General features: G+C 47.0%; 1 protein-coding gene across 1 annotated transcript; it reads left to right on the forward strand.

Annotated features, from left to right (window-relative positions):
- Nucleotides 1-26354, forward strand: slc23a2 (solute carrier family 23 member 2). The gene is made up of 16 exons (XM_064297513.1): nucleotides 1-225; nucleotides 11327-11388; nucleotides 12221-12444; nucleotides 14493-14591; nucleotides 16907-17023; nucleotides 17383-17540; nucleotides 20006-20094; nucleotides 20467-20534; nucleotides 21170-21351; nucleotides 21678-21798; nucleotides 22119-22275; nucleotides 23160-23307; nucleotides 23828-23933; nucleotides 24742-25009; nucleotides 25398-25493; nucleotides 26098-26354. The coding sequence occupies exons 2-16, from the start codon at nucleotides 11376-11378 to the stop codon at nucleotides 26352-26354; spliced, it is 2103 nt and encodes a 700-aa protein (XP_064153583.1). The 5' UTR covers nucleotides 1-225; nucleotides 11327-11375.
- Nucleotides 26355-26893: the final 539 nt, after the last annotated feature.

Raw genomic sequence — 26893 nt, forward strand, 5'->3', positions numbered from 1 at the left:
GCCGTTCACTGCGCTCACCCTATGTCAATGCGCTTTCTGTATTTGAGGGTGAATCGTAGAAGATACAGACTACATATACGGTTCAGAAGCTTTTGACCGAGCAGAAGCAGAACATTTTGCCGAAATAGTTTTGCGTATATTACTGAAATACCAGACTAAAACCACAGAAAAAGCCACGGGAAATACTGCCACGGCCAAATTTAGGCTACCTGCATACACTGACAGGTGAGCATATCCTTGATATTACCAGCAAGCTAGCTTACGAGTTAAATAGCACTGTTTTCTAATACAATGCGGTTATCCATTTGAATAGAATAAAGCTTCCTGTTCAGCTTGCCACCTACCTTTACTATCACCTTAACGGTCCAAAGTAAAATGCGGAACTGTACAGTCAGTCATGACCAGCGTGCGCAGCTGTAGCCTACCACCGCGCCAACAATGAATGGTCTGCATTTGTGTACGATTATTGACTAGTTTTTTATGGTTCAGTTATTTTAAGAGTTGTCCCGCTTATATATGTTGGTATGTCGCCTCCCCGCTTACAGTTCCGTTACACACAGGACAGGATACAGTAAAGACTTGGTATTCTTGGTAATGACCGCGTTTTCAGAGTGTTCGCCGCTGTGTCAGTTAATCACAGTGCGTGAACTTTGCGGTCTCACTGGAGAACGCGATCAAAATCCGACTGAAGAAGCGCGTGTAGCTAGCGGTTTCGCAACAAGCCCGTTTCCGCTTTTTTTACTGTAGTAATTCATTTTAATAACGTTTGTGACGTCAGCTGCCTTCGACTATATCACAAACGGAACCACAGCGAGCCCAAATGTACTCAGTAGGTCGCCTACCATATAGCCAGCTTGCAAACATAGACGATCGAACTATGCTTTCCTGACAGGTGCCCACATAGGCCATTATCAAAATCGCTATAGCACAAACTTAGCGATAATGTGTAGCCTATAGAATTCGCCAGCTGGAGTGTCGAGCAATCTGCTTTAATTTAGTGGGAGATTGTATTGTGGCGTAGGGGTAGCCTATATTTTTGTATGCATGGCCTATTGTAGGCTAATGTAAACGGAACCTATATGAAATATAAACCTCTCGTCACTCGTACTGTAGCTTATATTTTCATAAATGCGACGTCCAGAATCAAAGATGTCACAGCTTGCTAAAACACCTTACGTTTACTGTAAAACATGTGCAGACCTAATACACACAAATCATGTGCGTTAAGCTGTTATCGCATTGTTTAGGCTCGGAAATTGACCGTCAATGGTGTGGAAATCATTCCCAAAAAGCCATGTTGGATAGGCTATTTGCCATTGATCTGTATTTAACACCACTTAAAGCACTAGCTCTGTTCTTTGGCGTTATGGAGTCGTAAACTCATTAAAGACGAGTGAATTATATCAATCATTATATCAGGGCTTGGTGTTTAATTAGAACATTTGTATATTAGTGAGATACAGTAGTGAGAAACAGTCGTTATGCTTCATTATTTGTTATTTGTAGTCTACTTACAAATTCAACACAGTGGCGATATTGGACTGGTGCTTAGCCGTGAAAGTGTAGAACGCTCAACCTCTTGAAATTATTCATTACAACAATAACCATCTCAACGCGGTGAGAAATGCTATCAACGATTCCGATTAAAAATGTGGTTGAGCATGTTTTATTAACACAATACAACGTGGTGTAGTATTTCTCGCCGAATTGCACTTGACTCGCGAGGGACGGTTGGAGGCGACGGTTATTATGTTACATCGACCTGACAAGTTCATCACATACGAGTCAAACCTTGGGTCATCTATAAATTTATATTCCGTGCGTCTTGCGCAGTAATAGGCTGTCATGTCCCTAGTGTGCTTTTGCGAGCTTGTGTGGCAGGGATGGCAACCCACTGGAGGACTGCAGTTCATCATACAGTAGGCTATGGGTTATATAATGCAATCGGATAAAATAGCAAAGAAGGCTTAAGTTTCTGTGGGTCTGGTTAAATGTCCGTTATTGTTTCATACTGCACATGCATACCAGCGAGTCTTAGACTCGCAAAATGTTTGCTTAATCTGGACTTCACATGTCAATGACTTGATGTCCTCTGTGAGATCTAAGAATTGTTTGTTCTGGGATTTCTATGTTCAGCCAGCAATCACATCGCCATGTCAGCTAGCATCATCGTGTCATTGACTTCCTCTTACCCTGGGTCTGTTGGTGATGTCAAGGCTGATCTTACCTTTAGCTTCATTTACAACCTCTCATTTAGTATATTCAATAATATTTAGAATATTAATATGATTTTGTAATGCCTCTACTGTGTTCCCTCTCTCCTTTTCTCTGTCTTTTACTCCTCTCTCTATTTTTTCTCTCTCACACATGCATGCTTTGCCTCTCATTTTCTCTCCTACACACTCTCACAGCCTTGGTTTGAAACGCACTCTCCCACGGCCTTGCATATAGATGCACATTTTACAGGGGAGCACCACCTGGGATTTTTATATTGGACTCTACCACCCCATGAAATCCTGTGTTCTAATATTTTTTGAAGAACCCCTGTCAGTCAGGGCCTTTGGAATCATTCTAACCCCTTCCACCTCCGCCCCTTCCTTACAGTACCCCTGAGCGTACACATTTGTCATTTGTCATCTGTGTCACTTTTTCTGTGTACAGTGACTGTTAGGCAGTTCCATCTCTGTTTAATTTTCGAATCTCCCGAGTTTTGTAATATGTACATAGACTGTCGGGTGTCCCACCTTTGGAGCAATGACCTGTCAGTGACTGGCCCTCGCTGTAATTGATTTCGCGGCCACGTGTTTTGTCACTTTGCCTTTTCCATTACCAAGTGCTACGTGAGGAGTGGAGGGGGACATCGCGGCCCGTGTCTGTAAGCTGTGGTTAATCATCCAGGAAAAAGTCCGGTTCAGACAACCTGCTGCGCAAAGCTGACTCCATTAGTGAGTCCTCTTCAGCAGCGGTAGGCTAGTTTGAACACGGAAGCTCCCTTTTCTCCAGACAGATACTTGTCTTTCTCAATCTGTTTTATCTGTCTCTGCGGTCTAATCTTTTATTTTCCTTCTCCTTTTTTTTTTCTCTCTTCTTCCAGTACATCCCTCTCTCGCACAAACTCTAGTCACCCCGGCGCATTGTTGTGATGTTGATGCGTCTGATTTTGTTGTTGTGTAACTGCTCTCATACCAAAAGCTGGACGAGGAGCACGGGAGCTATGTAGTGTGCTTGCCAACTTCCAGAAATGGCTGCATCCTTACAGTAGTCATATTCTTTTGTACCTCCCCTTTGCGAAATATTTTTTTAACACTTTACCTTCAATGGAAATTGCAAGCCTAAAAGTGTGCCTCATGAAAAAAATTGCCAATATGAAGCCCCTTTACATCCTTGTTGAAACTGTATTCCCCCTGTAGCGCTGCAATGGGAACTTGGCACCAAATGCTCTTCTGTAATTCGACAAGAGTCTTTGTGTTTCATTGTGTTTAAACTGTACTAACTTAATTGAGGGTTGCAACGGTTTCGTTCTGGTCTGAGAGACTTAAGAATTGTTGTGAACAGGTAAATTGTTCTTGAGACTTACATGGAGTAAAAATGGCGCTCTACATTTAAAAAAAATCAAAAAGTACAGTGCCTCCACCATCATAGTGCTGTGCATACGGTTTTATCTTAGGAAAATCTGGCATAACCTGTGCCTTTAAAAGTGTCTATGTTCATTAGAATCCCAGCACTATACCTGGAGCTAATCAAACAGAATATGAAAAAAAGCCCTTGCCTTAGGTTTAACTGCAACCCAATTAAACCGAATGGCTGTCGACCCAGAAAGGGTTAATTCCACACTGGCTCTCGGTATGAAGGATCCGTTCTCCCCGGCGGGTCGTTTCGCATCTGTACACGGATGCGCCGCTGGTACACTTTGTAAAGATGGCTCCCCCGGGGCTCGTTGCGTTAAATCCTGTGTCCAGCAACATGGTGCCATTAGAGCGCCGTGGTCTGTACCGACGTATGTAGCCTGTGAGCTCACGGAGATAAGAGCCCCTCTCGTGTCTTTGACGGCTATTGGCTAGTGAGCTGAACTGAGCTGGGCAGGACTCTGAAGTGTGCTGAAGAGTGTAGTATAATGGGTAAGGAGCTGGCCCTGTAACCTAAAGGTCACAGGTTCGGTTCCCGGGTATTGTACCATTGTACCCTTGAGCAAGGTACTTAACCTGCATTGCTTCTGTATATATACAGCTGTATAAATGGATGCAATGTAAATGCTGTGTAAAAAGTTGTGTAAGTCGCTCTGGATTAGAGCGTCTGCTAAATGCCTGTAATGTAATGTAAGAGTGTGTGGGGCAGGAGTGTGTGCACGTGCCTTTTTCCAGCGAGGTTACGAGGCGACCGTCCGTTAGTCTCGTGTCACGCGGAGGGAGAGCGAAGAAGAGAATAAATATTTGCTTGAATCAGACGTGAGGAAGAGCACGGAGGTGGTGCCGGGGTGGGCGGGGGCTGGTTTCCAGGTGACGGGAATCGCACCGTTACCTGCTCGGGGAGAACCGCGTTCGTCAAACGGTAAGCCGACTGGGCGAACAGGCCGGACTGACGGTGGGTTATCCGTTTGGGAAAGGGTAACCACCGCTCGCAGGTATGCACAGTGTCATGGTTTCTCTTGTGCTGTTGGAGATGAAAGCTCGTCTGACTGTCAGGACTGATGGACAGCATTCAGAATGACGAGGGGGGGCTGGGACAAAGATCAGATCGATAGATATACAAAAGCTTTATTGATTCCCAGGGGGGAATATTTTTACTCTATAGCACGACAGTACACAGTAACAGAATCAAGAGCGTGGAAAATATAAAAGGAGGTAGAAATAGAACATTAAACGCTCTTGAGTAAGTGTAAAAATCTATACTGTGGTGGTCTGGTCAGCAGGTACCTTGTTGCATGGTGATACATAGTGTCACATTCACCAAAGTGAAGGACTGAGATGCAACTATCCCGTGGTGCCTACAGACTGGAGCAGACACTAGCGTGAATTAGCATGACGGCCTTGTTTGGGTGGAATACTCAGAGAAGGAATACGACGATACGGGCACAGTGCTGGTCGGCCTTGAAAGGCCTTCACTGAACGCTGGGCAGGGTCATCCTTATCCCCAACCTCTGTGCTGCCATTACATAAAACAAACGACATACGAGCAGTCTTTTGTCTAGTAAATCAGGTTTCCTCATTAAGGCGGTTTGAAATGCATTTAGTTATTTCTAAGCTGCCCTTTTCTTTACTAAGTGCAAGGGCTGGGTTGTGAAGTGACAGCACATTGGCTTCATCATAGGTGATGTTCCCTTCCCCTCTGAGTTGCTTGGCACATGCGTTGGCCAAATTGACATCATTGATACATTTCTGTCGGGAACGAATGACGCATTTGTCCGAAGTTGTTTTTCCCCACAGTCGCGCGTAACCGGTGCACTGGGAAGAGGACGTACGGTAATGTGCGCTGTGGGTGTGAAGCCGGGGGACTCTGTGAAGCTGACAGAGTGTGAAGCATGCCAGTGTGAAGCATGCCACAGCCACTCTGTTTACTGGGCTTGTGCAGATGCTGTGCCCGTGGCAGGATGCCAGTCTGTTTACTGGGCTTGTGCAGATGCTGTGACCGTGGCAGGATGCCACTCTGTTTACTGGGCTTGTGCAGATGCTGTGCCCGTGGCAGGATGCCACTGTTTACTGGGCTTGTGCAGATGCTGTGCCCGTGGCATGTTGCCTCATCTGGTGTCCTGGGGTACAGACGGCTGCCTTTGGGGCCCCCTCTGCTGCGTGTCTTTCGTCTGCCCTACCCCCTGGCCAATGCGCCCCCGAGCTGTGGGGGAGGCTCTCGTCCCGTTCGCCAGCACACACCCTCTTAACCCTGACCTTTGACCTCTCGCTCTTTGACCCTTTCCGATCGCCGTTGATCCCGCACTTTTTCTCTGTTCGTGGCGAGATTGCCGGTCAGGACCGACGGTGGCTTTGATCGAAAGCTTTAGCGGAAAGGAAGCTTCAGCGTTGATGCTTTTAGAAAAACTCAAACGTGAGAGTGACTGTTCTAAATTAAAACTTCATTAGATAAACAAAACAGTTTAAACTCCATTGCACAGTGTTTTACCGATGCTTAAAATGTCAGTCAAGTGGTTTTGAGTAAGTGTGCTAAACCTGATGTAGAAGATAATTCTGTTATAATACAATTACCCATTTTAGGTTATTACCACAGTCTTATTTGATGCAGCTCTGTTGACTCTCAGGTGATAGATTTCTCCAGTTTTTTTTATAGCTGTGGTTTTTCTATTTTTCCTGAAATGCTTGTGCTGAGATTTAATCACAGGACCACAGTTCAGCCTAAGTACGGCATTGCTTTGACAGGCACACAAAGCTTCATTCACATCTTCTGCCTTTGGAGCTACGTGCTAATTGGGTTTCGTCCCCAGAATAGCAGTCGCTGAATAGGACACAGTGTGCCGTCTGTAAGGGAAACCCGTTTATTGAATTAAAACATATGTGTACCCCCCCCCCCCCCCGTATCAGTTCTTTGCCTTTATGTTTTATGTAAATGCTAATTGACACTAGGAAGCCCTCATTTCGTTCAGGGGCATGATGGGTAACATGAGCTACGGCTCCTATCTGGGGCAGGGAAGGAGATGTGACGAGGACGGGCGGAACAGATCGAGGACCGAACGGATATTGAACTGGAGCCTTGAGCCGCCAGCCTCCGTCTGTCTGATACTGTCTGATTATTACACGCGCGATAACAGGAGGTGCTTTGTTAACGATCGTCTTCGGGCAAGTGAGGTTGCCATTGTGTGCCGATTATAGTCAACTGTAGGGGATGGAGGCTTGGTTGGCGCAGGGATGGGAGGCCTTGGAGAACTGTGTTGCCTCTGGAGGTTGTTGATCAGCCAATAGGGGGCGCTCTTCCTTCTGGACCAAGCAGAAAATCAAGGCTTCGGTGTTGTCAGACTGCTGTTGGAGACTGTGCCTTATCAATATTCTTTCGTTAAAACTATTGATGAGGCTGTTTTCAACACAATGTTTAACGGGGGAAAAAAACACCAAAGGGAGGCAGGGGAGTAATGGGACAAGTATACAGTTAAAGTTCCTTTTATGACATCATTACAGATGCATTGGCCTATACTTGCAGTTATAGCTTTCAGCCATTGAAAGAAAGCACTGCACATTAATAATAAATAGAAAATATGGCCGTGTAAATGTGTCGTCTGTCACGTAGATACCTTTACAAAAGGCAGAAAACTGCCCCGAGCTCTATGTTTCACAGGAAGTAATGAACGTATTGACAGACTTGGACTGAAGCCAAACTTTCATTGTTCACGGCTTGGGCGTGGCTGCCTTAAAATGACCAAGATACTATATTTTGGCTTTCGCTTGCAGGCAAGTCGTCTCGCGGATGACATCACCGGAGTGGTTTGTGTCTAGACCTGTGGTGACCATCCCTGTTCCTGGAGACCCGCAGTAACATCCTGTACGTTCCCATTTCAACCGTAATATGGCACACCTGACTACTAATTAGCCGCTCAGTGAAATCTCTAGCTGCTGAATGAGGTGTGCGTTGTTCGGGTTGGAATGCAAACCTGCAGGACGGTAGATCTCCAGGAACAGGGTTGGTTACCACTGTTCTAACGGCAGCTCAACTGCCATGCTGACAGCAAACTGGAGTCTGATCCAGCACAGAAGTGTCAGCGTGGGCCTTGGTGTTATCATTGCATTGCACCAGGATTGCAGCAATGGCCATACGAAGCAAGAAATTAATTGCCATATTAATTGTCATAAATTGGCCATCAGTCATATCTTGGCTAGCATAATTAACTGATGGCGTAATTAGCATAATTAACCGATGGCTTGCAGCGGTGCGTCGCACTTCCCCTTAAAACGGTCCTATTGTCTGCAACTGCAGTGATTTGTTTACTGCATTGGATGTGCATACATCATATCTCTCATAGCCTGTCCTTATTTTAAAGCTTTCATTGCTGTATTCCTTCATTGACATTAGCTGGCATGCTCACTAATGTAATTACAGGTAAATTAGCTAGGTAAGATTGCTAGCAATCTGCCTTTAGCACGTTTCATACTTTTGTACCTGCTGACCAGACCACCACAGTATAGATTTTTACTTACTCAAGAGCGTTTAATGTACAATTTTTGATCATTTAACGTAGTACAGAGTATGCTTGCTGAGCCCTTTTCAAACTAATACTGTCCAGTCCTTAATGAAACCACGCCTTTACTAGCTGCGGTGACTGTATTATGAACACAAAAAAGGGAAAATGGCATCCTTCATCTTATAATAAGCCTTTGAACCTGGCTGAACCTTCGTTGTGCTTTGCCTAGCATGTAGCAAATGCAGGCTGTGGACCACTATCAAAGATAAAGCAAGCTCAATAGCCAGATAAAGGTTGCTGCTGTTAAACCGTGCTCAGTGTAATCCAGTTGTCTGTGCCTTTACTTTCTCAAATTGCCACTGCATCTGATGCCTTTGAAAGAAAGCAGTTGGCATTCTGAAAGGCAGGGCCTTTTACTTAAGCATACATACAGTACTTCAGGCCTGAACATCTACAGTAGTTGTCTTGTGCCAAGCTGGAAAACTACCACAGGGAAATGTAGTGTGATAGCTTGTGGTCTGGTGGCTGAAATTTGTTAACCCTCATTTAAACGAGATAATAATTATATCCATTATAGTAATTATTGTAATTGTACAATATGCACAGGCTGTAGATTTTCCGGTCTTAACCAGCTTTAAAGCTTTCTGTATAACCAGGCATATAAGCATAACAGTTAATCCTCTGGCACGCTAGCAGGTGAACTTTCCCCCTCTTCAAATTTCACGTGGGTCAACGACAAATCTGTGAACACTGACGTTGGAACACAATAAAGATAGTGGGGCTTAACACACTGGTTAAAAGTGGCAGTAACTGTCTTCACATTTTACACGCTGGAATTTGAACATCATGGATGGACGTCATCCTTTGACAGAAACTACGCTTTTGTCATGGTGGCATCTGCACCTGAGACCTATGGGAGTTGCTGTACTAGCAGGGGAATGTTCACGAGATTGTGAAGTCAGGTTTCAGTGACGTCTTCACCGAAATGGCACATAAACACGCGCTAAGTCATTCGCACCGGAAGGCTCCGGGCTTCTGTGTCCAGGTAACGGGGTCTGGCGTGCCATCCCTGCTTTCAGCCCTAATCTCCCTCTCTCACGCCCCATTGAGAAATCACACAACAGAAAAAAACCTTTCACAGATTACTTTACATCTCCTGATGACGGACGACGTGAATTCCCTGGTGCAGGTCACTCATTTTCTTCTCTCTGCTCGACTGCGAGATTGTGTTTGAGTTGACCAGCCTACGTGACGTCAGCCTGGAGAGTTAATCGTCGAGAGTTTATTGAAATCTTTTAGCAGCGCTGCGTCCGATGTAAATGTAGCTGCGTGAGATGCGGCGCGTGTGTGTGTGTGTGTGTGTGTGTGTGTGTGACTTCAGCCAAGGCTGTGGAATAAAAGGGCTGACTGAGGTAAAAGGTGAAATGTAATTGTTTTCTGTCAGTAGAAAGGTAAACGTACAGTACTGCTGCACGTTTTGTAGGTAAACCGCCGAAAGCTCACGTGACGGTTACTGATTAACCGTCCTTAACGAGGCCTGGAGCACACTCTTCCCCGCCCCCGCCTCGGTGAAGGGAAGAGCACGGCTAGCTTCCGTTCGCCCACGGAGTGAAAAGCCTCGCGTGTCACCAGCCGGGCCTCACCCACCTGGCTGCCAGCCCGCATCCGCTGCGTAGTGAAATCACTGCTCACCTGGGTGACATGCAAAGCTGTGATTTGTGTGTAACCTTGACAACAAGCCAAATGAGGGTATCGCTCCAAATCGGGGAGGGAGGGGGACGGCAGGGAACATGTTATTGAACATGTTACTGAAAGAACTGCACTGAACTTCGCTAAATTCCATTTGCAGTGTCACTACATTATACACGGTACATTTCACATGCCAAAATGCGTGTGCTTTTACATTATCTGTGTGCTTCGCTACTGCTGAATGTTTATGTTGCTTGATACTTTAATACCAATTTTGTACGTTTAATTTATTCATGTCGAACTGAAATTGAATATCGCAAAACATACAAGCATCCCAGTCACTAAGAAAATGCAAAGACTGTATTTACACCCATTTTACACACCTTATTGACCGTGTTTATATGAACACCAGATCAGCTCAGGGCCGAGTCCATATGAGTGACCCTCGTTTCTGTTCATGGGTTGATACTTCAACATGCAAATGCGTGGGCGCATTTGAGTAGGAAAGCTTGTTTCGGATGTCGGTGAGGAGGCCAGGGCCCCATTGTAGGCTGACACCACTGTCAAAGTTTCTTCTCTAAGTTTAGCGCGTGGAGACAGACTGGTTAAACATATCCGCTCTGCTAGTCCGTATGCAAGTTGAATGGATGGAAATGGACTGTTTTTGTATAGCTCCCAAATGGAGGCCATTCTTCAAAGGTTGATGAAATGGGACAGAGAATGCTGTTTTTCAACATTTATATAACATTTTGCTTTTTTCTGTGGTGTTTTGTATTGGCATAAAGATTGTCCTCTGAGATGACTTTATGACTTAAAGAAATCTTCAAAATAGATTCCGCAGTATTTTTTTTGAATGGGTCTGGTCACATGGGAGTTGTCCTGAGCCAAATAAACCTGGTTCCAGTTTCAGGAACTGGAAAAAAAGTCAAGATTTCTTGTCATTTCTGCATGAAACTCTCAATATCCTTGAGAATTCGTAGACGTAGAGCTAATCAAGAGCTAATTACATGGTTTCAAACGGGTTGTATCTTTTACCTGTTCTTTCCTGTGAAAGAAAAATTTGGTGGACAACAGGCCTGGGGTTTGAAATTGAATTAATCAGTGTGTTTTTTTGGCTGAGTATAAACCTTCAGACACATTACAGCTCAGGCCTCTGATGCATAATGGTTGAATTTTGGATGCTAAATTAACACGTTTCGCTCCCCCTTTTTCACCCCTTCCCTGTTCCTTCCTCCTCTCATCCAACCTTAATCTATTTCCCTCTCCCCCTCTCTTTTTCTCCTTCTCCCTCTCTCTCCCTCTTCTCCCTTGTCTCCCTCCCTCCCTCTCTCTCTCTCTCTCTCTCTCTTCTCTCTCTCCTTCCTCTCTCTCCCTGTTCTCCCTTGTCTCCCTATTTCTCTTCTCTTCTCCCCCCTCTCTCTCCCTCCCTCTCTTTCTCTCTCCCTCTCTCCTTCCCTCCCTCCCTCTCTTTCTCCCTCCCTCCCTCCCTCTCTGCCCCCCCCCCATCTCCTCTCCTAGTTTACCCAGTCCAAACAGATGCACCGGGGCGCACCGCTTGGCCGGAGCGATGTGTGAACTAGGTACTTCCCGCCACTGTCCCACTTGCTCCTTTAGCCGGCCGCGGCCGCGGATACGCACGGACCGCACATCCCAGCACACACTGCTTCCATCTGCACTGCGTCAGGACGGAGACGGGGAGATTACACGGGGAGAAAATGGAGGGAAAGCGGAAAAGAACAGAGGAGATAAATCAAGAGCGGACAGGCAGATTATTAGGAGGAGGGGTTGGGGGGGCAGTGACGTGGGAGGGAGAGAGAGAGAGAGAGAGAGAGAGAGACAGACCTCAGAGCCACATGTCAAGTAAACTGGAGCTGACGTGACACCAGGAAAAACGCAGACCTCTTGAGAGAGATGAACCGACAGTCGTGCCCCCTCCTCCCCCCCCGGGCCCTTTTCTCCTCTCTTTCTTTTCCCCCTTTCCTCTCCTCTCCGCTCAACCTTCACTCCTCCCTTTGTGTCGTCTCCTGACACCTTTCGTCCTGTTCTCTCCTCTTCCCTTTCCCTACCTCCTTTACCCCCCTCCTTCTCATGATCCCTACCCTTTCTTCTGTTTCTCCGATAACTGCCCAGCAGTAACGACACTCTCCTCTCTCAAGTTCCCCAGCCTCCCCACTGCCCCGCGGTCTGGAGAGAGCTCTCGCGCTGTATCGCTATACTGTTTCGCTGTAAAGCCGTTTGTTTCACTCACCGCGTAGCAGGGCACAGCTGTCCAGACCCGGGATGTGCCAGTCCCGATCACACCCCCAAAAAATGCCAGCTGCCAGCAGGGGAGAGCCACGGGCCCGGGCGAAGGATTGACGAAAGGAGCAATCCTCTCTCCCTCTCTCTCTCTCTCTCTCTCTCTCGCTGCAGACGACCCCGCCGACCAGCGTCTGGAGCATGAGTCCGAGCTGAACGAGAGACCCGAACTTTTAGGACCGCAGACAGAGGGCGCCGCGGGGCGGGAGGGCCGGAGGGAGGCGGAGGGAGGAATGGGCGTGGGGAAGAACAGCACCTCCAAGTCCATGGATTCCGGAGGAGAGCCGGGGAGGTACGAGGAGGAGGGAAAACGTGGAGCGGACTTCTACCCCATTCCCGTAAGTGATGCACGCCGCAGTCTGCCTGTTCTACTCCAAATGTGTCTGTTCTGCCCTATTCTGTGTGTTCCACCCCATTCCTGTAAGGGCTACATGCCCCAATCTGTCTGTTCTACCCCATTCCTGTAAGGGCTACATGCCCCAATCTGTCTGTTCTACCCAAGTCTATCTGTTTTACCCCATACCTGTGATTATTTTTTGTCTTAACCTGTACCCAGGTGCCTTGTGTATTGCCATTCTCCATGTGTCTTTCTGGTCATTTAAGCTTTAAAGACATATCAATGAAAAGCATTGTTAATGATCAATCATTTATCGGATCAAGGCATATTATTTAAGGCCTTCGTCTCTTGGCCGGGGGTTCAGATCGGTGCTCTTGGAGTTGAAATTCTGCCACCAGGGAGAAGTGCAGTATCCTACAGTAACCCATCCCACAGAGACCCAGTGATCATGTCCAGCTGCTGTAACCGTGGGTGTCTGAGCGTGCGGTCGAGCCCCCCCGGAGTGATTGTAAATGCGGGGTACGGTTTTAGGACGGGGGAGAGCGGTGATCGCATCGCTCTGGGTGCCACGGCAACCGGAGAGTGCCGGCACGTTCCGTTAACCTGCTGCCGCCCACTCTCTCTCTCTCTCTCTCCCCCTCCCGGTCTCTCGTCCTCTCCTCTCCCTCGCTCTCCCGTCTTCGGCATCTCTCCGCCTCTCCGCCTCCGTCTCGTCGCCTTTGCGGCCTCCCTGTCCATCACTCCGTTCCCCTCTCTTCCCACTTCATGCCTTTCCCATCCCTCGTGGTCTGAAAGATAAAAAAAATTTTCAGCCGTCCAATCAGAATTGTTCTTTTTCCTATGACATGTGACATAATTCTATTGTTGAGTTTCAGGCCTGTCACGCATCATTTCGTGTGTCTTAGTTGGCCACAGGCGCTCAACATACCCTGTGCTCCAGGGAGGAGTCAGGTGGGGTTCATGGAGATTCCTCTGGGTTCTTTCATTCCTTTCAACAATGCACCCGGCAACCACCTTTATTTTTTCAGTGGGAGTTGTGCCACTCCTCGGCTGTGATTGGCCGTTGCTATCCTGCGTTACCGTATAGCGCGCTCATGGGCAAGCCCATTGGAGGAACGCGTACGCCCACCCGCGGCGCTCCTTGCTCAAGGTGCAGATAGCACGGGGAGAGACGTCATTCATGTATCAGAATCAGGAGGGAAAAAGCTGATTAAAAAGACTTAAAAGAATGAGGACACACATCCTTTTCAGTAATTCAGGTTTATTTCACCAACAGGTTTATTAATACTCTTCTTTCTCTCTCTTCCTTTCAACCTCCCTTTCTTCAGAACATTTTGAAGCTAAGTGAGAAACTGGCACAAAACATTATTAACTCAGTATTCTACTGGACATTTTTAACAGTCCTGCTTCTTTCATAATGTTTCCACTTATACAAATGTCCTTTTCATGCAAGGACCGCACAGTTAATTATATAAAGGGCCCCAAAGTTCTTAACAACAGGGATCTCTTTTACACCCTGTAACTGCTCAATGCCAGTGCCCTGTATTTTTCTCACAGATTATGGAATCGATTAATGGGCCAGTTTATACGAGCTCCACAAAGCAGTTATTCAGTGTCTTCTGTTTCAGAGGTTGCCCAAGATGGCTGATGCAAATTAGTTGATTTGCTCTACTTTCTGGTGTGGCCTCTAAAATGACATGCTCTCATAACTACTCTGTGTACACGGTTCAAACTCCCAATGGTAAAAGCTAACATATGGCACTTGCATCCTAGCTGATCTGCTAGGATGCAAGTTCCAAATGGTTAGCCAAAGCTTGGTTAGCCAAAGCTTGATATGTCAAAAATATGAGTGAAAACACAGCCTACTTCCGTTATGAATACTTTCCCGATGTTTTTCATCGAGAGCTGAACGCATGAAGGTTTGAGGTTACAGTCGCCGTGCCAAAGTCTTGCATGCATTACATTTGCCGTCAGATTAAGAGTGCAGTGCGCAACCCTTTATACGCAGGGTACTGACTGACACACGTGCACCCTCTGAATGGCACACAGGTGGTGGTAAACGGGGTGAGTCAGGCCGCTGCCGACCAGGACGCCGAAGACACCGAGCTCATGGCCATTTACACCAAGGAGAAGGATGGCGGAGAGAAGGTGAGAGAACCGCGCGCTGTACTGCTGCAGAAAGCCCGTGCCATCTCCACCATCTACAGTGGCTTTCCTCCTGTACATTACACTGATTACGCTGGGTTACATTACACTGGATTTGTACCCTTGGGTTACATGAAGTCACTGGTGAATGCAGCAGTCACCTTAGCAGGGAGGTCCTCCGTTTTTCCGTGTGTGGATTTCACCATTAATCCACCTTGTTTCCCCACGTATCGTATGAATGCACCGACTCAAATTTCATACACCGACACTTGCGAACCCCACAGCGCACTTCTGCCTGCTATTCAAGCAACTGCCTGTGTGTTTCTGGAACATTACTGAAGAATAAATTACATGAAAGTTCACCAATGTATTAGAATGGAGACATGTAGAACCTGTGCACTTAATACAATGCAGTCAGTTCATGTTTAAATTAAAGAACACAAGTGCGACTGCACAGGTTGTTATGGCTTTGTGACTTCTTAGGTATGTAGTGTGAAAATTCAATGTAAAAACACATTTTTGTTTTTAGAACCAGCACCCCTATAAGCTCAATGCCAAAAAAACCTAGATGATACAACACAGAACAGAATTCCTCGGTTGGACACCCAAATATAATTAAAATACAATGAATCGGAAAAAACCCAACTCAAACAAAACTGAAATGGAATTCGGCTTTAATGAACGAATGTAGTGCGTTTTGTTGTGATGGTACAGAAGGAGCAACAGTAAGGAGGATTATGTGGTCACATCTTTGAACAAACGCTACGTAAGAGGAAGGGTTGTGTTCCGTGAGGATTTTGTCTTCCTTCACAGGCATAGGTTTCTCTTCTCTTTTTTCCCTCTGTTTGATTTTTCTCTTATCTAATGCTTGTCTCCAGTTTCAAGTGGCCAAGTGTGGCCCAGAACACCTGTTTCTTTTTCTCTCTGTCTCCCTCTATCTCTCTCTCTCTCTCTTCTTTCATTCTCGCCATCCTGCTCTCCTTTTCTCTCTCCCTCGCTCTTTGTTTTCTCTTTGTCACTTTGACTCAGCACTTTCCTCCTTTCTGTTGTGAAATGCCTGCAGGGCGGCTCAGCTATTCCGCGCTCACGTTAGAGGGCTTCATACAGGCCCACACAATCGCCGGATATTGCTGTGTGATAATCTGATCTGGTGAAACGCAGAAGTGAAAGCGCTTGCTCAGTCAGCCGTGCCATAAATTGTCATGTGAGCGTCATGTTTCCTTCACCGCATTATAACACAGCTGGACAACTTTGGTCTTGGCGACCCACAGGGTGGACGTGTATCCTGCGCTCATAAACACTCATGTCCATAAGAAACGTCGTATGTAAAATGTTCCTCTTCGCTAGCTAGGTTAGACCCGGTTAGACCAGATCATCCCATGCAGTAACCTTACACTACTGGACAAAACAAAAGAAAGCAACATAAACTAGGCTTTACCATGATATAATTAATCCTTGATTCCGCATGGCTATGCTTGATAGCTATTTAATTGTCCCTAACACTAACTGTACGGGTTATTGTAATATTTCAGTGCCTGTAGGTCTCTTCATTTTTGTGAAAAGAATTAAGCGTATTGCTTTCTCCGCATCCAGAGAAGGGGCAATGTTTGGACATTTCCAACTTACCCACACAAAAGTGGCAAGTGCGTCATTTAGATAATACTTGTAGGAAACATGTCACTGGTTTTAGTTTTTTAACTAACACCCTGTTAACCCCACCCACTGAAAACCTGGCGCCTGGCCAAGGGGGAAAGCAAGCAAATTTCGGCACAGGCTTTTATACAGGTTTTTTTTCCTTTTTTTCCAAGAATCATTTAAAAATATTCCTCGAACATTTGTGAATGCAAAAAAGTATTAGAACAACACATCGGCAAAGAATTTGCAGATTTCAGGTTGCTGGACTATTATTGTGCTGTAGGGGGCATTTTATTGTCGTCTACATATCATTTGTGAATATGCGGTGTATGTATATTACTGTAATTTATTATTCTGTGCCCAAATCAAAGTGACTTGCTGTAGCCCAGTTTGTGAGGGGATCATGATCAGATTTTCAGTAGAATGTTTGTGCAGGTGTACTGGGCTCCATTTTAGAAATCTGTGATAGGCTCACACCTTGTCTCTCAGTTCTGACCAAATACACCAACTAGACTTTAGACATAGACACAGCTGCACTAGCTCTGGATTTCGTATTAACAGAGTGCGTGTAGAAGTGACTGCTTTAGCATTTTGTGCACTGAAGTGCTACTGCAGGAAATTTTGCATTGTCATGGTAGTGTGTGTGTGTGCGCACTTGTGCTCATGCTCGTGTGTGTGTGCAGAGTTCTCTGTCGGACACGGTGGACAGCGCTGACAGTGTAGACGTCAGGCGTATGGACATGATCTACACCATCGAGGACACCCCTCCCTGGTACCTGTGTATCTTCCTGGGCCTGCAGGTAACCTTACAGTACACACACGTACACACATTCACAAATATGAATATTATACATTACATTAAACATAAAACAAGTCTAAATTCTGAAACTGTACAATATTATCTAAAATAATTATATGTTTCTTTGTTATGATTGGCTAGACTCTTTGTTTGCCCTACCTGACCTGCTGTGTCTTGGTTCTGATTGGCTAGACTCTTTGTTTGCCCTACCTGACCTGCTGTGTTTTGGTTCTGATTGGCTAGACTCTTTGTTTTCCCTAGCTGACCTGCTGTGTCTTGGTTCTGATTAGCTAGACTCTTTCTTTGCCCTACCTGACCTGCTGTGTCTTGGTCCTGATTGGCTCGTCTCTGTGTGTACAGCACTACCTGACCTGCTTCAGCGGGACCATCGCCGTGCCCTTCCTGTTGGTGGAGGCCATGTGCGTGGGATTCGACCAGTGGGCCACCAGTCAGCTCATTGGCACCATCTTCTTCTGCGTAGGCATCACCACCCTGCTCCAGACTACATTCGGCTGCCGGTGCGTAGAAGGGCAGGGCACCATGCACCATGACACCGTGCGAAACATCCATAACTATGACGGACAGGTTTTCTTTAACTAACACTTATCTGCTATGTTGGGTGTATTGGACCTATGCTACTGAGTGAGGAGCTGATTTGCAGACACATAGATGAGTGTATAGCTGTCAGCAGCTCACTCTACATCCCTATTAAAATAAAATAAGAAAACTTATGGAAACATTTAATGATCCTTCAAAATGACAACTACCCATTCATGTTTTCCATTCCGTGTGATGAATCTGGGAGGTGCTTTTCTCTGGGATATAGTCTCCCAGTGTAAAGTGCTTCGTAGAAATGTGCCTCTGGGATTCAGAATTCCGGAAATTTCTAAAGCAGATGTCTCTGTGACAGAGGTAGGGGTGTGGCAGCATTATTTTCGTTGTTTCTAACAGGAATGTAATTAAGCAGACTTGGTTCAGGTGGATTAGTGGAAAAAGTGCATGCGCTTTGCGGCTGGGAAATGCCTCTAAGAATGCCTTAATTAGCATTCATTTAATTAGCATTTCCTCTGGGACGACGAGACCCTTGTGCCTTTCCCCGTGACGCACACACAGCTCTTCACGCGGTTTTGCGTAACTGGCGTGAATACATTTAAACTGGACAGGGACTTTATTCAGAGTGACTTTTAAAAATGAATTAAAAACCATTTGCAGGGAGAAATTTTATAACCTTTTCCTGTGTGTTTCATGCCAGTGGGGTGTTTTTTCAGAGTGACTGCTTTATTACTTTAATGACTCAACTTGTTGTGGATTAGCTGTGACTCTTGAAAGAGTTTCTCAACCAGCCACATGAGAACCTGTCATGACATCGCTGTTCTTGATGAGTCAGAGCTATTGTGCTGTCCACTTTGTCTTTGATCACGTGTCACACTTAACGTTATTAATGTTAACCTCCTCAACGGTGTACTTGCCACACTGGTAGAGTCATACAGTGGCAGCCTTTTCCGTTTTTCTTTGTTCTTTTCAGTTTTTATGAGGTTTCTATTTAATATATAAATTTTATTACACGGTGTAATTTTATTACAGTTTACCCCCATATATAATTAAGTGTGTCTGAGAGTAGTTCTGGTCAGTTTCAGTTGCACGATCACATTTCGTAGGATGATGGGAAAAATGGAAAGTATGAATTGAATATCAGTCTGAGCACAGACAGCAAGGCACCCCTGACTGTGTCGTCTTTAATCGGCAGTTCACTGAAAAGGTTTGGCTCGTACACCGGAAATATCCCTGGGATTTGGATGGCCTGAATAGGCGCGAGCACAAGTTCAAATAGTTGTACATCCAAAAAATGAACTCGCCACCCAAAGAAGAAAAAAAAAACACAAAATGCTTGCGAACATTTGACCTGTTGAGCAAAAGCTTGGAGCACATGGGCTAGGATATGACCAGAGTTCATAGCCAGGCAGGCTGCAACATGGATTTAAGCAAAGTGGGTCAATTTTAATTTGGCCGGTGTCGATTTGCATGTTGTGCGGCATTGAGCCACAGGCCAAGGCGAGACAGTGCACCCACAGTGTCGACTGCGCGCAGCTCCTAGTCTTAATTTTTTGGGATCGGTAATGTCTGCGCTACAGGACTGACTGGCTTTGAGGGCCTCGGGCCGTTAGATATGCCTTAAAATGGCACAGGGGCCATTTAATTTCAATCCCTTCCTGATACTGACGTCGTTCGGAAGCCGTTTTGGGGCCTGGACAGATCGTATCTTCATTCTTGTGCACGCGTCATTGTGACTCCTTTTTTCCCGCACGTATTGATAAATCGTAAGACCGTATCCAGGGTAACGTGCGGGGCAGGGGGGGGGGGGGCTGTGGATGCAGAGGCTTGTTTTATCTGGTGACTCACTGTGCCAGATGAGGTCGAGAATAGACTCCGCACACTTTTCCCTCTCTATCTCTCCCACTCTCCTGATTTCAGTTCCATTAGGGAAGACGCTTGTTTGTGCGCGCACACCTGCAAGGCAATAAACTAAAAATACAATAAATTTGTCCTCTGTAGAGATAAATATTTAGCTGATGTATGTACTGCCTCTCCGCTATATTGATTTGCCTTTATGATCCCAGTCTATGTTTAACTGCTTCATTGCTCTGTTTTGCTTATTATCGTACCTTTATCTCAGTTGCATTTGTCAATGATCCTTTGATACATTATACCCAGAAAACTCTGCTTTCATCATCTAATTCCATGTGAAGACCTCTGAGTGATAATTTTACTTTCAATTAAAAAAAGAAGACATCTGCGTGTTTGGGTTGGCAGTGGCCAGCACCTCTGCTCTAATCAGATATGTTCTCCGGTCCTCAGTCTTTGGCCATGTTCCGCTTGAGTAGCCTGTGGGGACACCTTGTGGTCAGGTGGTGGTATTGCACCATGTGAGAGCTTGGCTTGTCGGGGGTGCTGATGGGGGTCCGTCTCTCTGTTCTCCCTCCAGCCTCCCCCTCTTCCAGGCCAGTGCTTTCGCCTTTCTGGCTCCCGCCCGTGCCATCCTCTCCCTGGACAAGTGGAAGTGCAATGATACAGGTACACCCCCCATCTCTCTCCCTCTCTCTCTCACTCACTCACATGCACACAGGCACTGCACACGCACACACACACTGCACATACACACACACACACAAAAACTCACAGATCTAGCATGCATCCCACATATGCCTCCCACACACCTTTTTTTAAACACATTTTCTGGTATGACCTGCACACACTCCAGATTTGATTCGAACCAGGAGAGGTTCTCCTGAATTTCATCTGTCATGTTAAGCTGCATTTGGGCAAAAATATAGTAATAATTTTTTTTGTTTAGTTTTATATATGACAAAAGTAGACTTGCACATTGGAGAACCTGATTCAGAGTGATCACTTCAGTTCATTGTCTCCCTCCCTTTTGTCTCTTAGCCGTTCCAGTACTGAACAGTACAGAGCTGATGCACACAGAGCACATATGGCACCCTCGGATACGGGAGGTGAGAGAGAGAGTGGGTGAGAGAGTGAGAGTGTGAGATGAAGAGAGAGTGAGAGTGGGAGAGAGGGGTGGGAGGGAGAGAGTGGGAGAGGGAGGGAGGGAGAGAGAGTGGGAGACAGGAAGAGAGAGAGTGAGAGAGCGAGTGAGAGTGGGAGTGGGAGAGAGAAAGAGAGAGTGGGAGTGAGGGAGAGAAAGAGAGTAGGAGAGAGACAGAGGGAAAGAGAGAGAGAGAATGGGAGTGGGAGTGGGAGAGAGGAAGAGGGAGAGTGGGAGAGAGAGAGGGAGATGGAGAGTGGGAAAGAGATGTATTGTTGCTTTACTCTGTAATAGTTTTTCCGTTTGTTCCTCTGTGTCAGTGTGACCCCACTGATTTCATTTAAATGCCTCCTCAGCCGCTGCAGTGGATTTGTCTCAAGGTGTGTCAATAATGTTTATTGGGCATTGACCTTTCGCTGCTCATCGCTCAGCTGTTTGGGTACCGCTGCTCGTGCTAAACGCTAGCCTTCTCCAATCGAATTTGAGCTGCTTTGAAATGTAATTTGGTGACAGAGTGATGGAGAAGAACCGGGCAGCTGTGAGGTTTAGTGTCAGTTCCGGGAAGGCCATCGATCCGTAACTCCGCCCCCCTCCTCTCAGATCCAGGGGGCCATCATCGTGTCGTCGCTGATCGAGGTGTGCATCGGGGCCCTGGGGCTCCCCGGGGTCCTGCTCAAGTACATCGGGCCCCTCACCATCACCCCCACCGTGGCCCTCATCGGCCTGTCGGGCTTCCAGGCGGCCGGGGAGAGGGCAGGGAAGCACTGGGGCATCGCCATGCTGTGAGTGGGGCTGTGGGCATCTGACTATACTTTCGGGCTCCCTGTGGGTATTAGCAGGAAGTAGTATCCACCAATCATCATCATCGTTGTTCAGCTGATTGTTTCTAATGGACTTCGTAATTGGTGGAGCTCTTCTGTGTTTTTTTACTGGTAGGGTGATGTCACAGTTTTCATACCTATTATTTCATCCCTGGCTGTGAGTGTGTCAGTGATTGAGATGGGGAATGGCATTAGAGCAACACACTGAGTCAGACATCAGAATCATGGTGTAACAGACACGGACGCGTGACTGGTGTGGAACTGACGCAGGTTCTCTCTCGTTCTAGAACCATCTTCCTGGTGCTGCTGTTCTCGCAGTACGCCCGCAACGTGCAGCTGCCCCTGCCCATCTACAGGGCCAAAAAGGGCTGGACCTCGTACCGCCTGCAGCTCTTTAAGATGTTCCCGGTGCGCTCTTCCACTCTCCTTACGTTTACTTAGAGATGTTTACTGGGTTATCTGTCAGTACACTTGCATATAGAAGCCTATGGAGATGGGCGACAGAGAGAGATATTCTGACTGCATATTCTCAAGAGTATGTTGGGTTTTTGACCAAAATGCACTCTTTTTTGTGACAAAGTTTTTGTATCACTCTCACTCCCTTTATTTATTTCTCCCTCTCCCTTTATTCCTCTCTCTCTCCCTCTCCCTTTATTCCTCTCTCCTTCTCCCTCTCCCACTTCCTCTCTATCTCTCTCTCCCTCTCCCTCCCTCTCTCTCATGCACAGATCATCATGGCGATCCTGGTGTCATGGCTGCTGTGTTTCATCTTCACGGTGACGGACGTCTTCCCGCCGGAGAAGGAGAAGTACGGGTTCTACGCCCGCACGGATGCCCGGCAGGGCGTCCTGGCGGCGGCCCCCTGGTTCAAGGTGCCCTACCCCTGTGAGTTGGCCCCATGGGGACCGGGGTCTGCGGCGGCCCTGTGCTGCCCGGGGTGTGTGCGGCGCTGGGGCTGAGTGTGTCCTGTGTGGGGTGATTGACAGTAGTAATGCGCACCAGCAGTATGCAGTGCATGAGTGACAGCAACTGTGTGTTTGCCTGTGGGTGTGTGTGTGTTAATAATAGGGAACAACTGTGCCTGTGTGTGTGCGTGTGTGTGTGCGCACGCTTGTGCTTGTGTGTGTGTGTGTGTGCCTGTGTGCATGTGTGCGCGTGCGTGTGTGCTTGTGTGAATAATAGAGAGTAATGGTGTGCGTGTGTGGGCATGCCTGTGTGTGTGTCCGTGTGTGTGTGTGTGCCTGTGTGTGTGTGCTTGTGCATGTGTGTGTGTGTGTGTGTGTGTGTGTGTGTGTGGATAATGGACAGTAACGGTTAGCCTGTGTGTGTGTGCGCTTGTGTGTGTGTGTGTGTGTGTGTGTGTGTGAATAATGGACAGTAACGGTTAGCCTGTGTGTGTGTGTGTGTGTGTGTGAATAATGGACAATAACGGTTAGCCTGTGTGTGTGTGCGCTTGTGTGTGTGTGTGTGTGTGTGTGTGTGTGTGTTTGTGTGTTTGTGTATGTGTGTGTGTGTGTGTGTGTGTGTGAATAATGGACAGTAACGGTTAGCCTGTGTGTGTGTGCGCTTGTGTGTGTGTGTGTGTGTGTGTGTGTGTGTGTGTTTGTGTGTTTGTGTGTGTATATGTGTGTGTGTGTGTGTGTGTGTGTGTGTGTGAATAATGGACGTACGGTTAGCCTGTGTGTGTGTGCGCTTGTGTGTGTGTGTGTGTGTGTGTGTTTGTGTGTGTGAATAATGGACAGTAACGGTTAGCCTGTGTGTGCTCACAGTTCAGTGGGGTGTGCCCACTGTGACTGCAGCTGGGGTGATTGGCATGCTAAGCGCAGTGGTGGCCAGCATCATAGAGTCCATCGGGGATTACTACGCCTGCGCCCGCCTGTCCTGTGCCCCCCCGCCCCCCATCCACGCTATCAACAGGTACGCCAGAGACAGGGTAACTACAGTCTCACAGGTACTGCACACTGTGTGTGTCAGAGACAGGTTACCTACACACTCAACAGGTACTCCACACTTTGTCAGAGACAGGGTACCTACACACTCAACAGGTACTGCACACAGTGCCAGAGACAGGGTACCTACACACTCAACAGGTACTCCACACAGTGCCAGAGACAGGGTACCTACACACTCAACAGGTACTCCACACAGTGCCAGAGACAGGGTACCTACTCACTCAACAGGTACTCCACACAGTGCCAGAGACAGGGTACCTACACACTCAACAGGTGCTCCACACTGTGTGCGTCAGGATTGATACTGCATACATTACTCCTTTTACCTGCAATGAAGAGTGGTCAGAACTGTAATGATTGAAGTGGTGGAATTTGACCCCCTTAAAGTGGCAGTTATAACCCGCATTGGTCTGTAACTTTCTGTGTATCCACTTGCCTGTTTAAGTCACTCTCATTTTCTCTCTCACCTTCTGTCTTTCCTTCAGGGGCATCTTCATCGAGGGACTGTCCTGTGTGCTGGACGGGCTTTTTGGGACGGGGAACGGCTCCACCTCCTCCAGCCCCAACATCGGGGTGTTGGGGATCACCAAGGTGTGCCCTACCGTGATGGCCTGGAAGTCTGATTATCCCAGAGAGTGTTGGTCATGCTCATTCATCCACCTCAGTCTGTTAGAGACAGAACATCGTCATCTCCATAGAAACAGCAGTAGTCTCACATACACCAGGAGCCGGCTTGATTAGTCAGTGTCCTTGTAGTCTTTGTTACAGACCTGAGTCTTTATGACTCGATGTCTGGAAGAAATATGACTTTTCCTGGCATGGCATACTGTAGTCTGATTGGACATGCCCAATTCATTCACTGATGGACATGGCAACAAAGAAACCTTCACAGACAGTAAACCACAATGGAGGTTGTGTTCGGTTTTTTTGAAGTGGGAAATGTGTTACTGCCAAGGGTAGGCTGATGGGACTAGCTGCCTGGGGCTACTAGCTCATCAAAAGGAATCAAGCTATAGATGTTTGTTGAGTCTTTTCTTTTGGAGGGATGCAAAATTAAAAACCCTTTAAGATGTAATATCATAAATATGTGATTAGAATTTTCTAAAACATCCAAAAATATTTGTTTGGAGAAGGCAGGCACCCTGGCTTGTCAGTTGACAGGCTGCAGTAAAAGTTTTGTATCTCACTAGTTAGTTAATCTTTTTCCAATTTGACGCGCGCGCTTACCCTGCGAGACCCACTCTTCAGGCAATCCTGTGACTCATTAATCCAGCTGTCAGCTATTTCCTGGATCAGCAGTTTGCCTGTGCAGATACGGCTGGTTCAGGTTAGGCCTGTGGGCGGCTGGGTCCTCCGGTCCCCCCCGGCTGAGGGTGTGTGGTTTGGGCCCCTCCCCCAGGTGGGCAGCAGGCGGGTGATCCAGTACGGGGCGGCCCTCATGCTGGTGCTGGGCCTGGTGGGGAAGTTCAGCGCCCTCTTCGCCTCGCTCCCGGACCCCGTCCTGGGGGCGCTCTTCTGCACCCTGTTCGGCATGATCACCGCCGTGGGCCTCTCCAACCTGCAGTTCGTCGACCTCAACTCCTCGCGCAACCTCTTCGTCCTGGGCTTCTCCATCTTCTTCGGCCTGGTGCTGCCCAGCTACCTCAAGGAGAACCCCCTGGTGACGGGTAGGGAGGCCTCCTGTTCTCCTGTTACACTGCAGGCTTATCGGTGTCGCTCCAGTTTTACCTTTCAGCCGGTAAATGCATACCATTAATGGCCAAACTGGCTGTTTTCCCCAAAAATATTTGTAAAGTAACCCCGACGGGTATTTTGTTTGCACTGTTCTTTATTTGATAATGATACATCATAAAATTATTATGTTACCTACACTAATGGTATACATGTCAGAAGATCCATTCATGCACATAGTAGCTCCGGCATTCTCCTTCTTTGAAACACTCCTTTTACGTAGGATTTGATTCTTTTTTTTACGTGAACTGGGTAAAAGAATGAAAAAGTTTCTTTAAAGGAACTAGCGAAGTCACCCTCTCCTCTGCTCTGTCTCTTTCTCAGGTATTGTGGAGATTGACCAAGTGCTCAATGTTCTTCTCACGACGGCCATGTTTGTAGGGGGCTCGGTGGCATTTGTGCTGGATAACACTATTCCTGGTGGGTGTCTGTTTTTTCGTGGCATTGATCTAATCTCTTAGAATGTTTGCATGTTCACTGTCACATTTCACATAGTAAACAGAGTTTCTCTAGTACCTCCTGTACCTTATCTCCATGGACTTTCTACCTTTTACTCACTGCGGTCATTCGAAGTGCAAAGCAAACCAGACAGGCAACTGCAGATCAGTTGACCGCAAGTTGCAACCAAATTGCTAATTGCAACCCAACACCTCATTGAAAGCCAGCACCCAAGTGATCTTGCATTGCTTTTCCCACTGGCTTGTTCACTACCCGTGCCTAGTCATACGAAATATTGCCATTGCTTTTCCTTCAACCCAAACTCCAGCCCCCGCCCTAGCCATTACATTTACATTACATTACAGGCATTTAGCAGAATATCTTATCCTGAGCAACTTACACAACTTTTTACACAGCATTTACATTACATATATCCATTTATACAGCTGAATATATACTGAAGTAATGCAGGTTAAGTGCCTTGCTCAAGGGTACAACAACAGTGTCCTACCAGGGAATCGAACCCGTGACCTTTATGTTACAACTCCAGCTTCTTACCCGTTATACTACACGTTCTCCCCTGCAGGGACTCTGGAGGAGAGGGGGATCCGGAAGCTGAAGAGGGGCTCGGGCCCCAGCGCCTCGGAGCTGGAGGGGATGCGCTCCTACGACCTCCCGTTCGGCATGGACTTCCTGCGCCGCCACCGCATCTTCCAGTACCTGCCCATCAGCCCCACCTTCGCCGGGTACAACTGCGGCGCCGTCCGGACGGGCTGCCGGAGGCGGGGGGGCGGAGGGGACGGAGGGGGCGGGACAGCCGGGGGAGGGGAGAGCGGGGTATAGCAGAGATGGTGGAGGGGGGGGAAGGGAGGGGGTGGGGGGGTTGTGGACGTACGGTTGTGGGGGAAGGTTGCAGGAGAGAGATTTTTTTTCCGCGCGATGCAACATTCCGATTTTATTTTCTTAGTGTTTTTGGAATTTCTCTGTAGGGCATCTCTTAAGAACTCTGTGGTTTCGTGGTAGTAATCAGGGTTCCGCTCCGGAATTTCGGGCACGCCACTGCCACTTTGACCTCATCAGTCTGCTGTCTACAATATTACACTCAATATCACAACCGAACTGTGCTGCATTGTATCAATGGCCTCTCAATAGAATCATTCCCCTTGCCTTTTTGGGCAACTAAATGGTGGACAGTATAAATATATTATATATATATATATATATATATATATATATATATATATATATATATATACATACTGTATATTTAAAATGCTCTTTCAATGTACTTGGACTTTCACTGGATCTTACTTCATGTCGATCAATCGGAGAAAATACAGAGTAAACTGCAGATCTTTATTTTCAGCTGTGAAGCCCAAATG

Source organism: Anguilla rostrata, chromosome 10 (assembly GCF_018555375.3).
Source record: "Anguilla rostrata isolate EN2019 chromosome 10, ASM1855537v3, whole genome shotgun sequence".
Classification (NCBI taxonomy): Eukaryota; Metazoa; Chordata; class Actinopteri; order Anguilliformes; family Anguillidae; genus Anguilla; species Anguilla rostrata.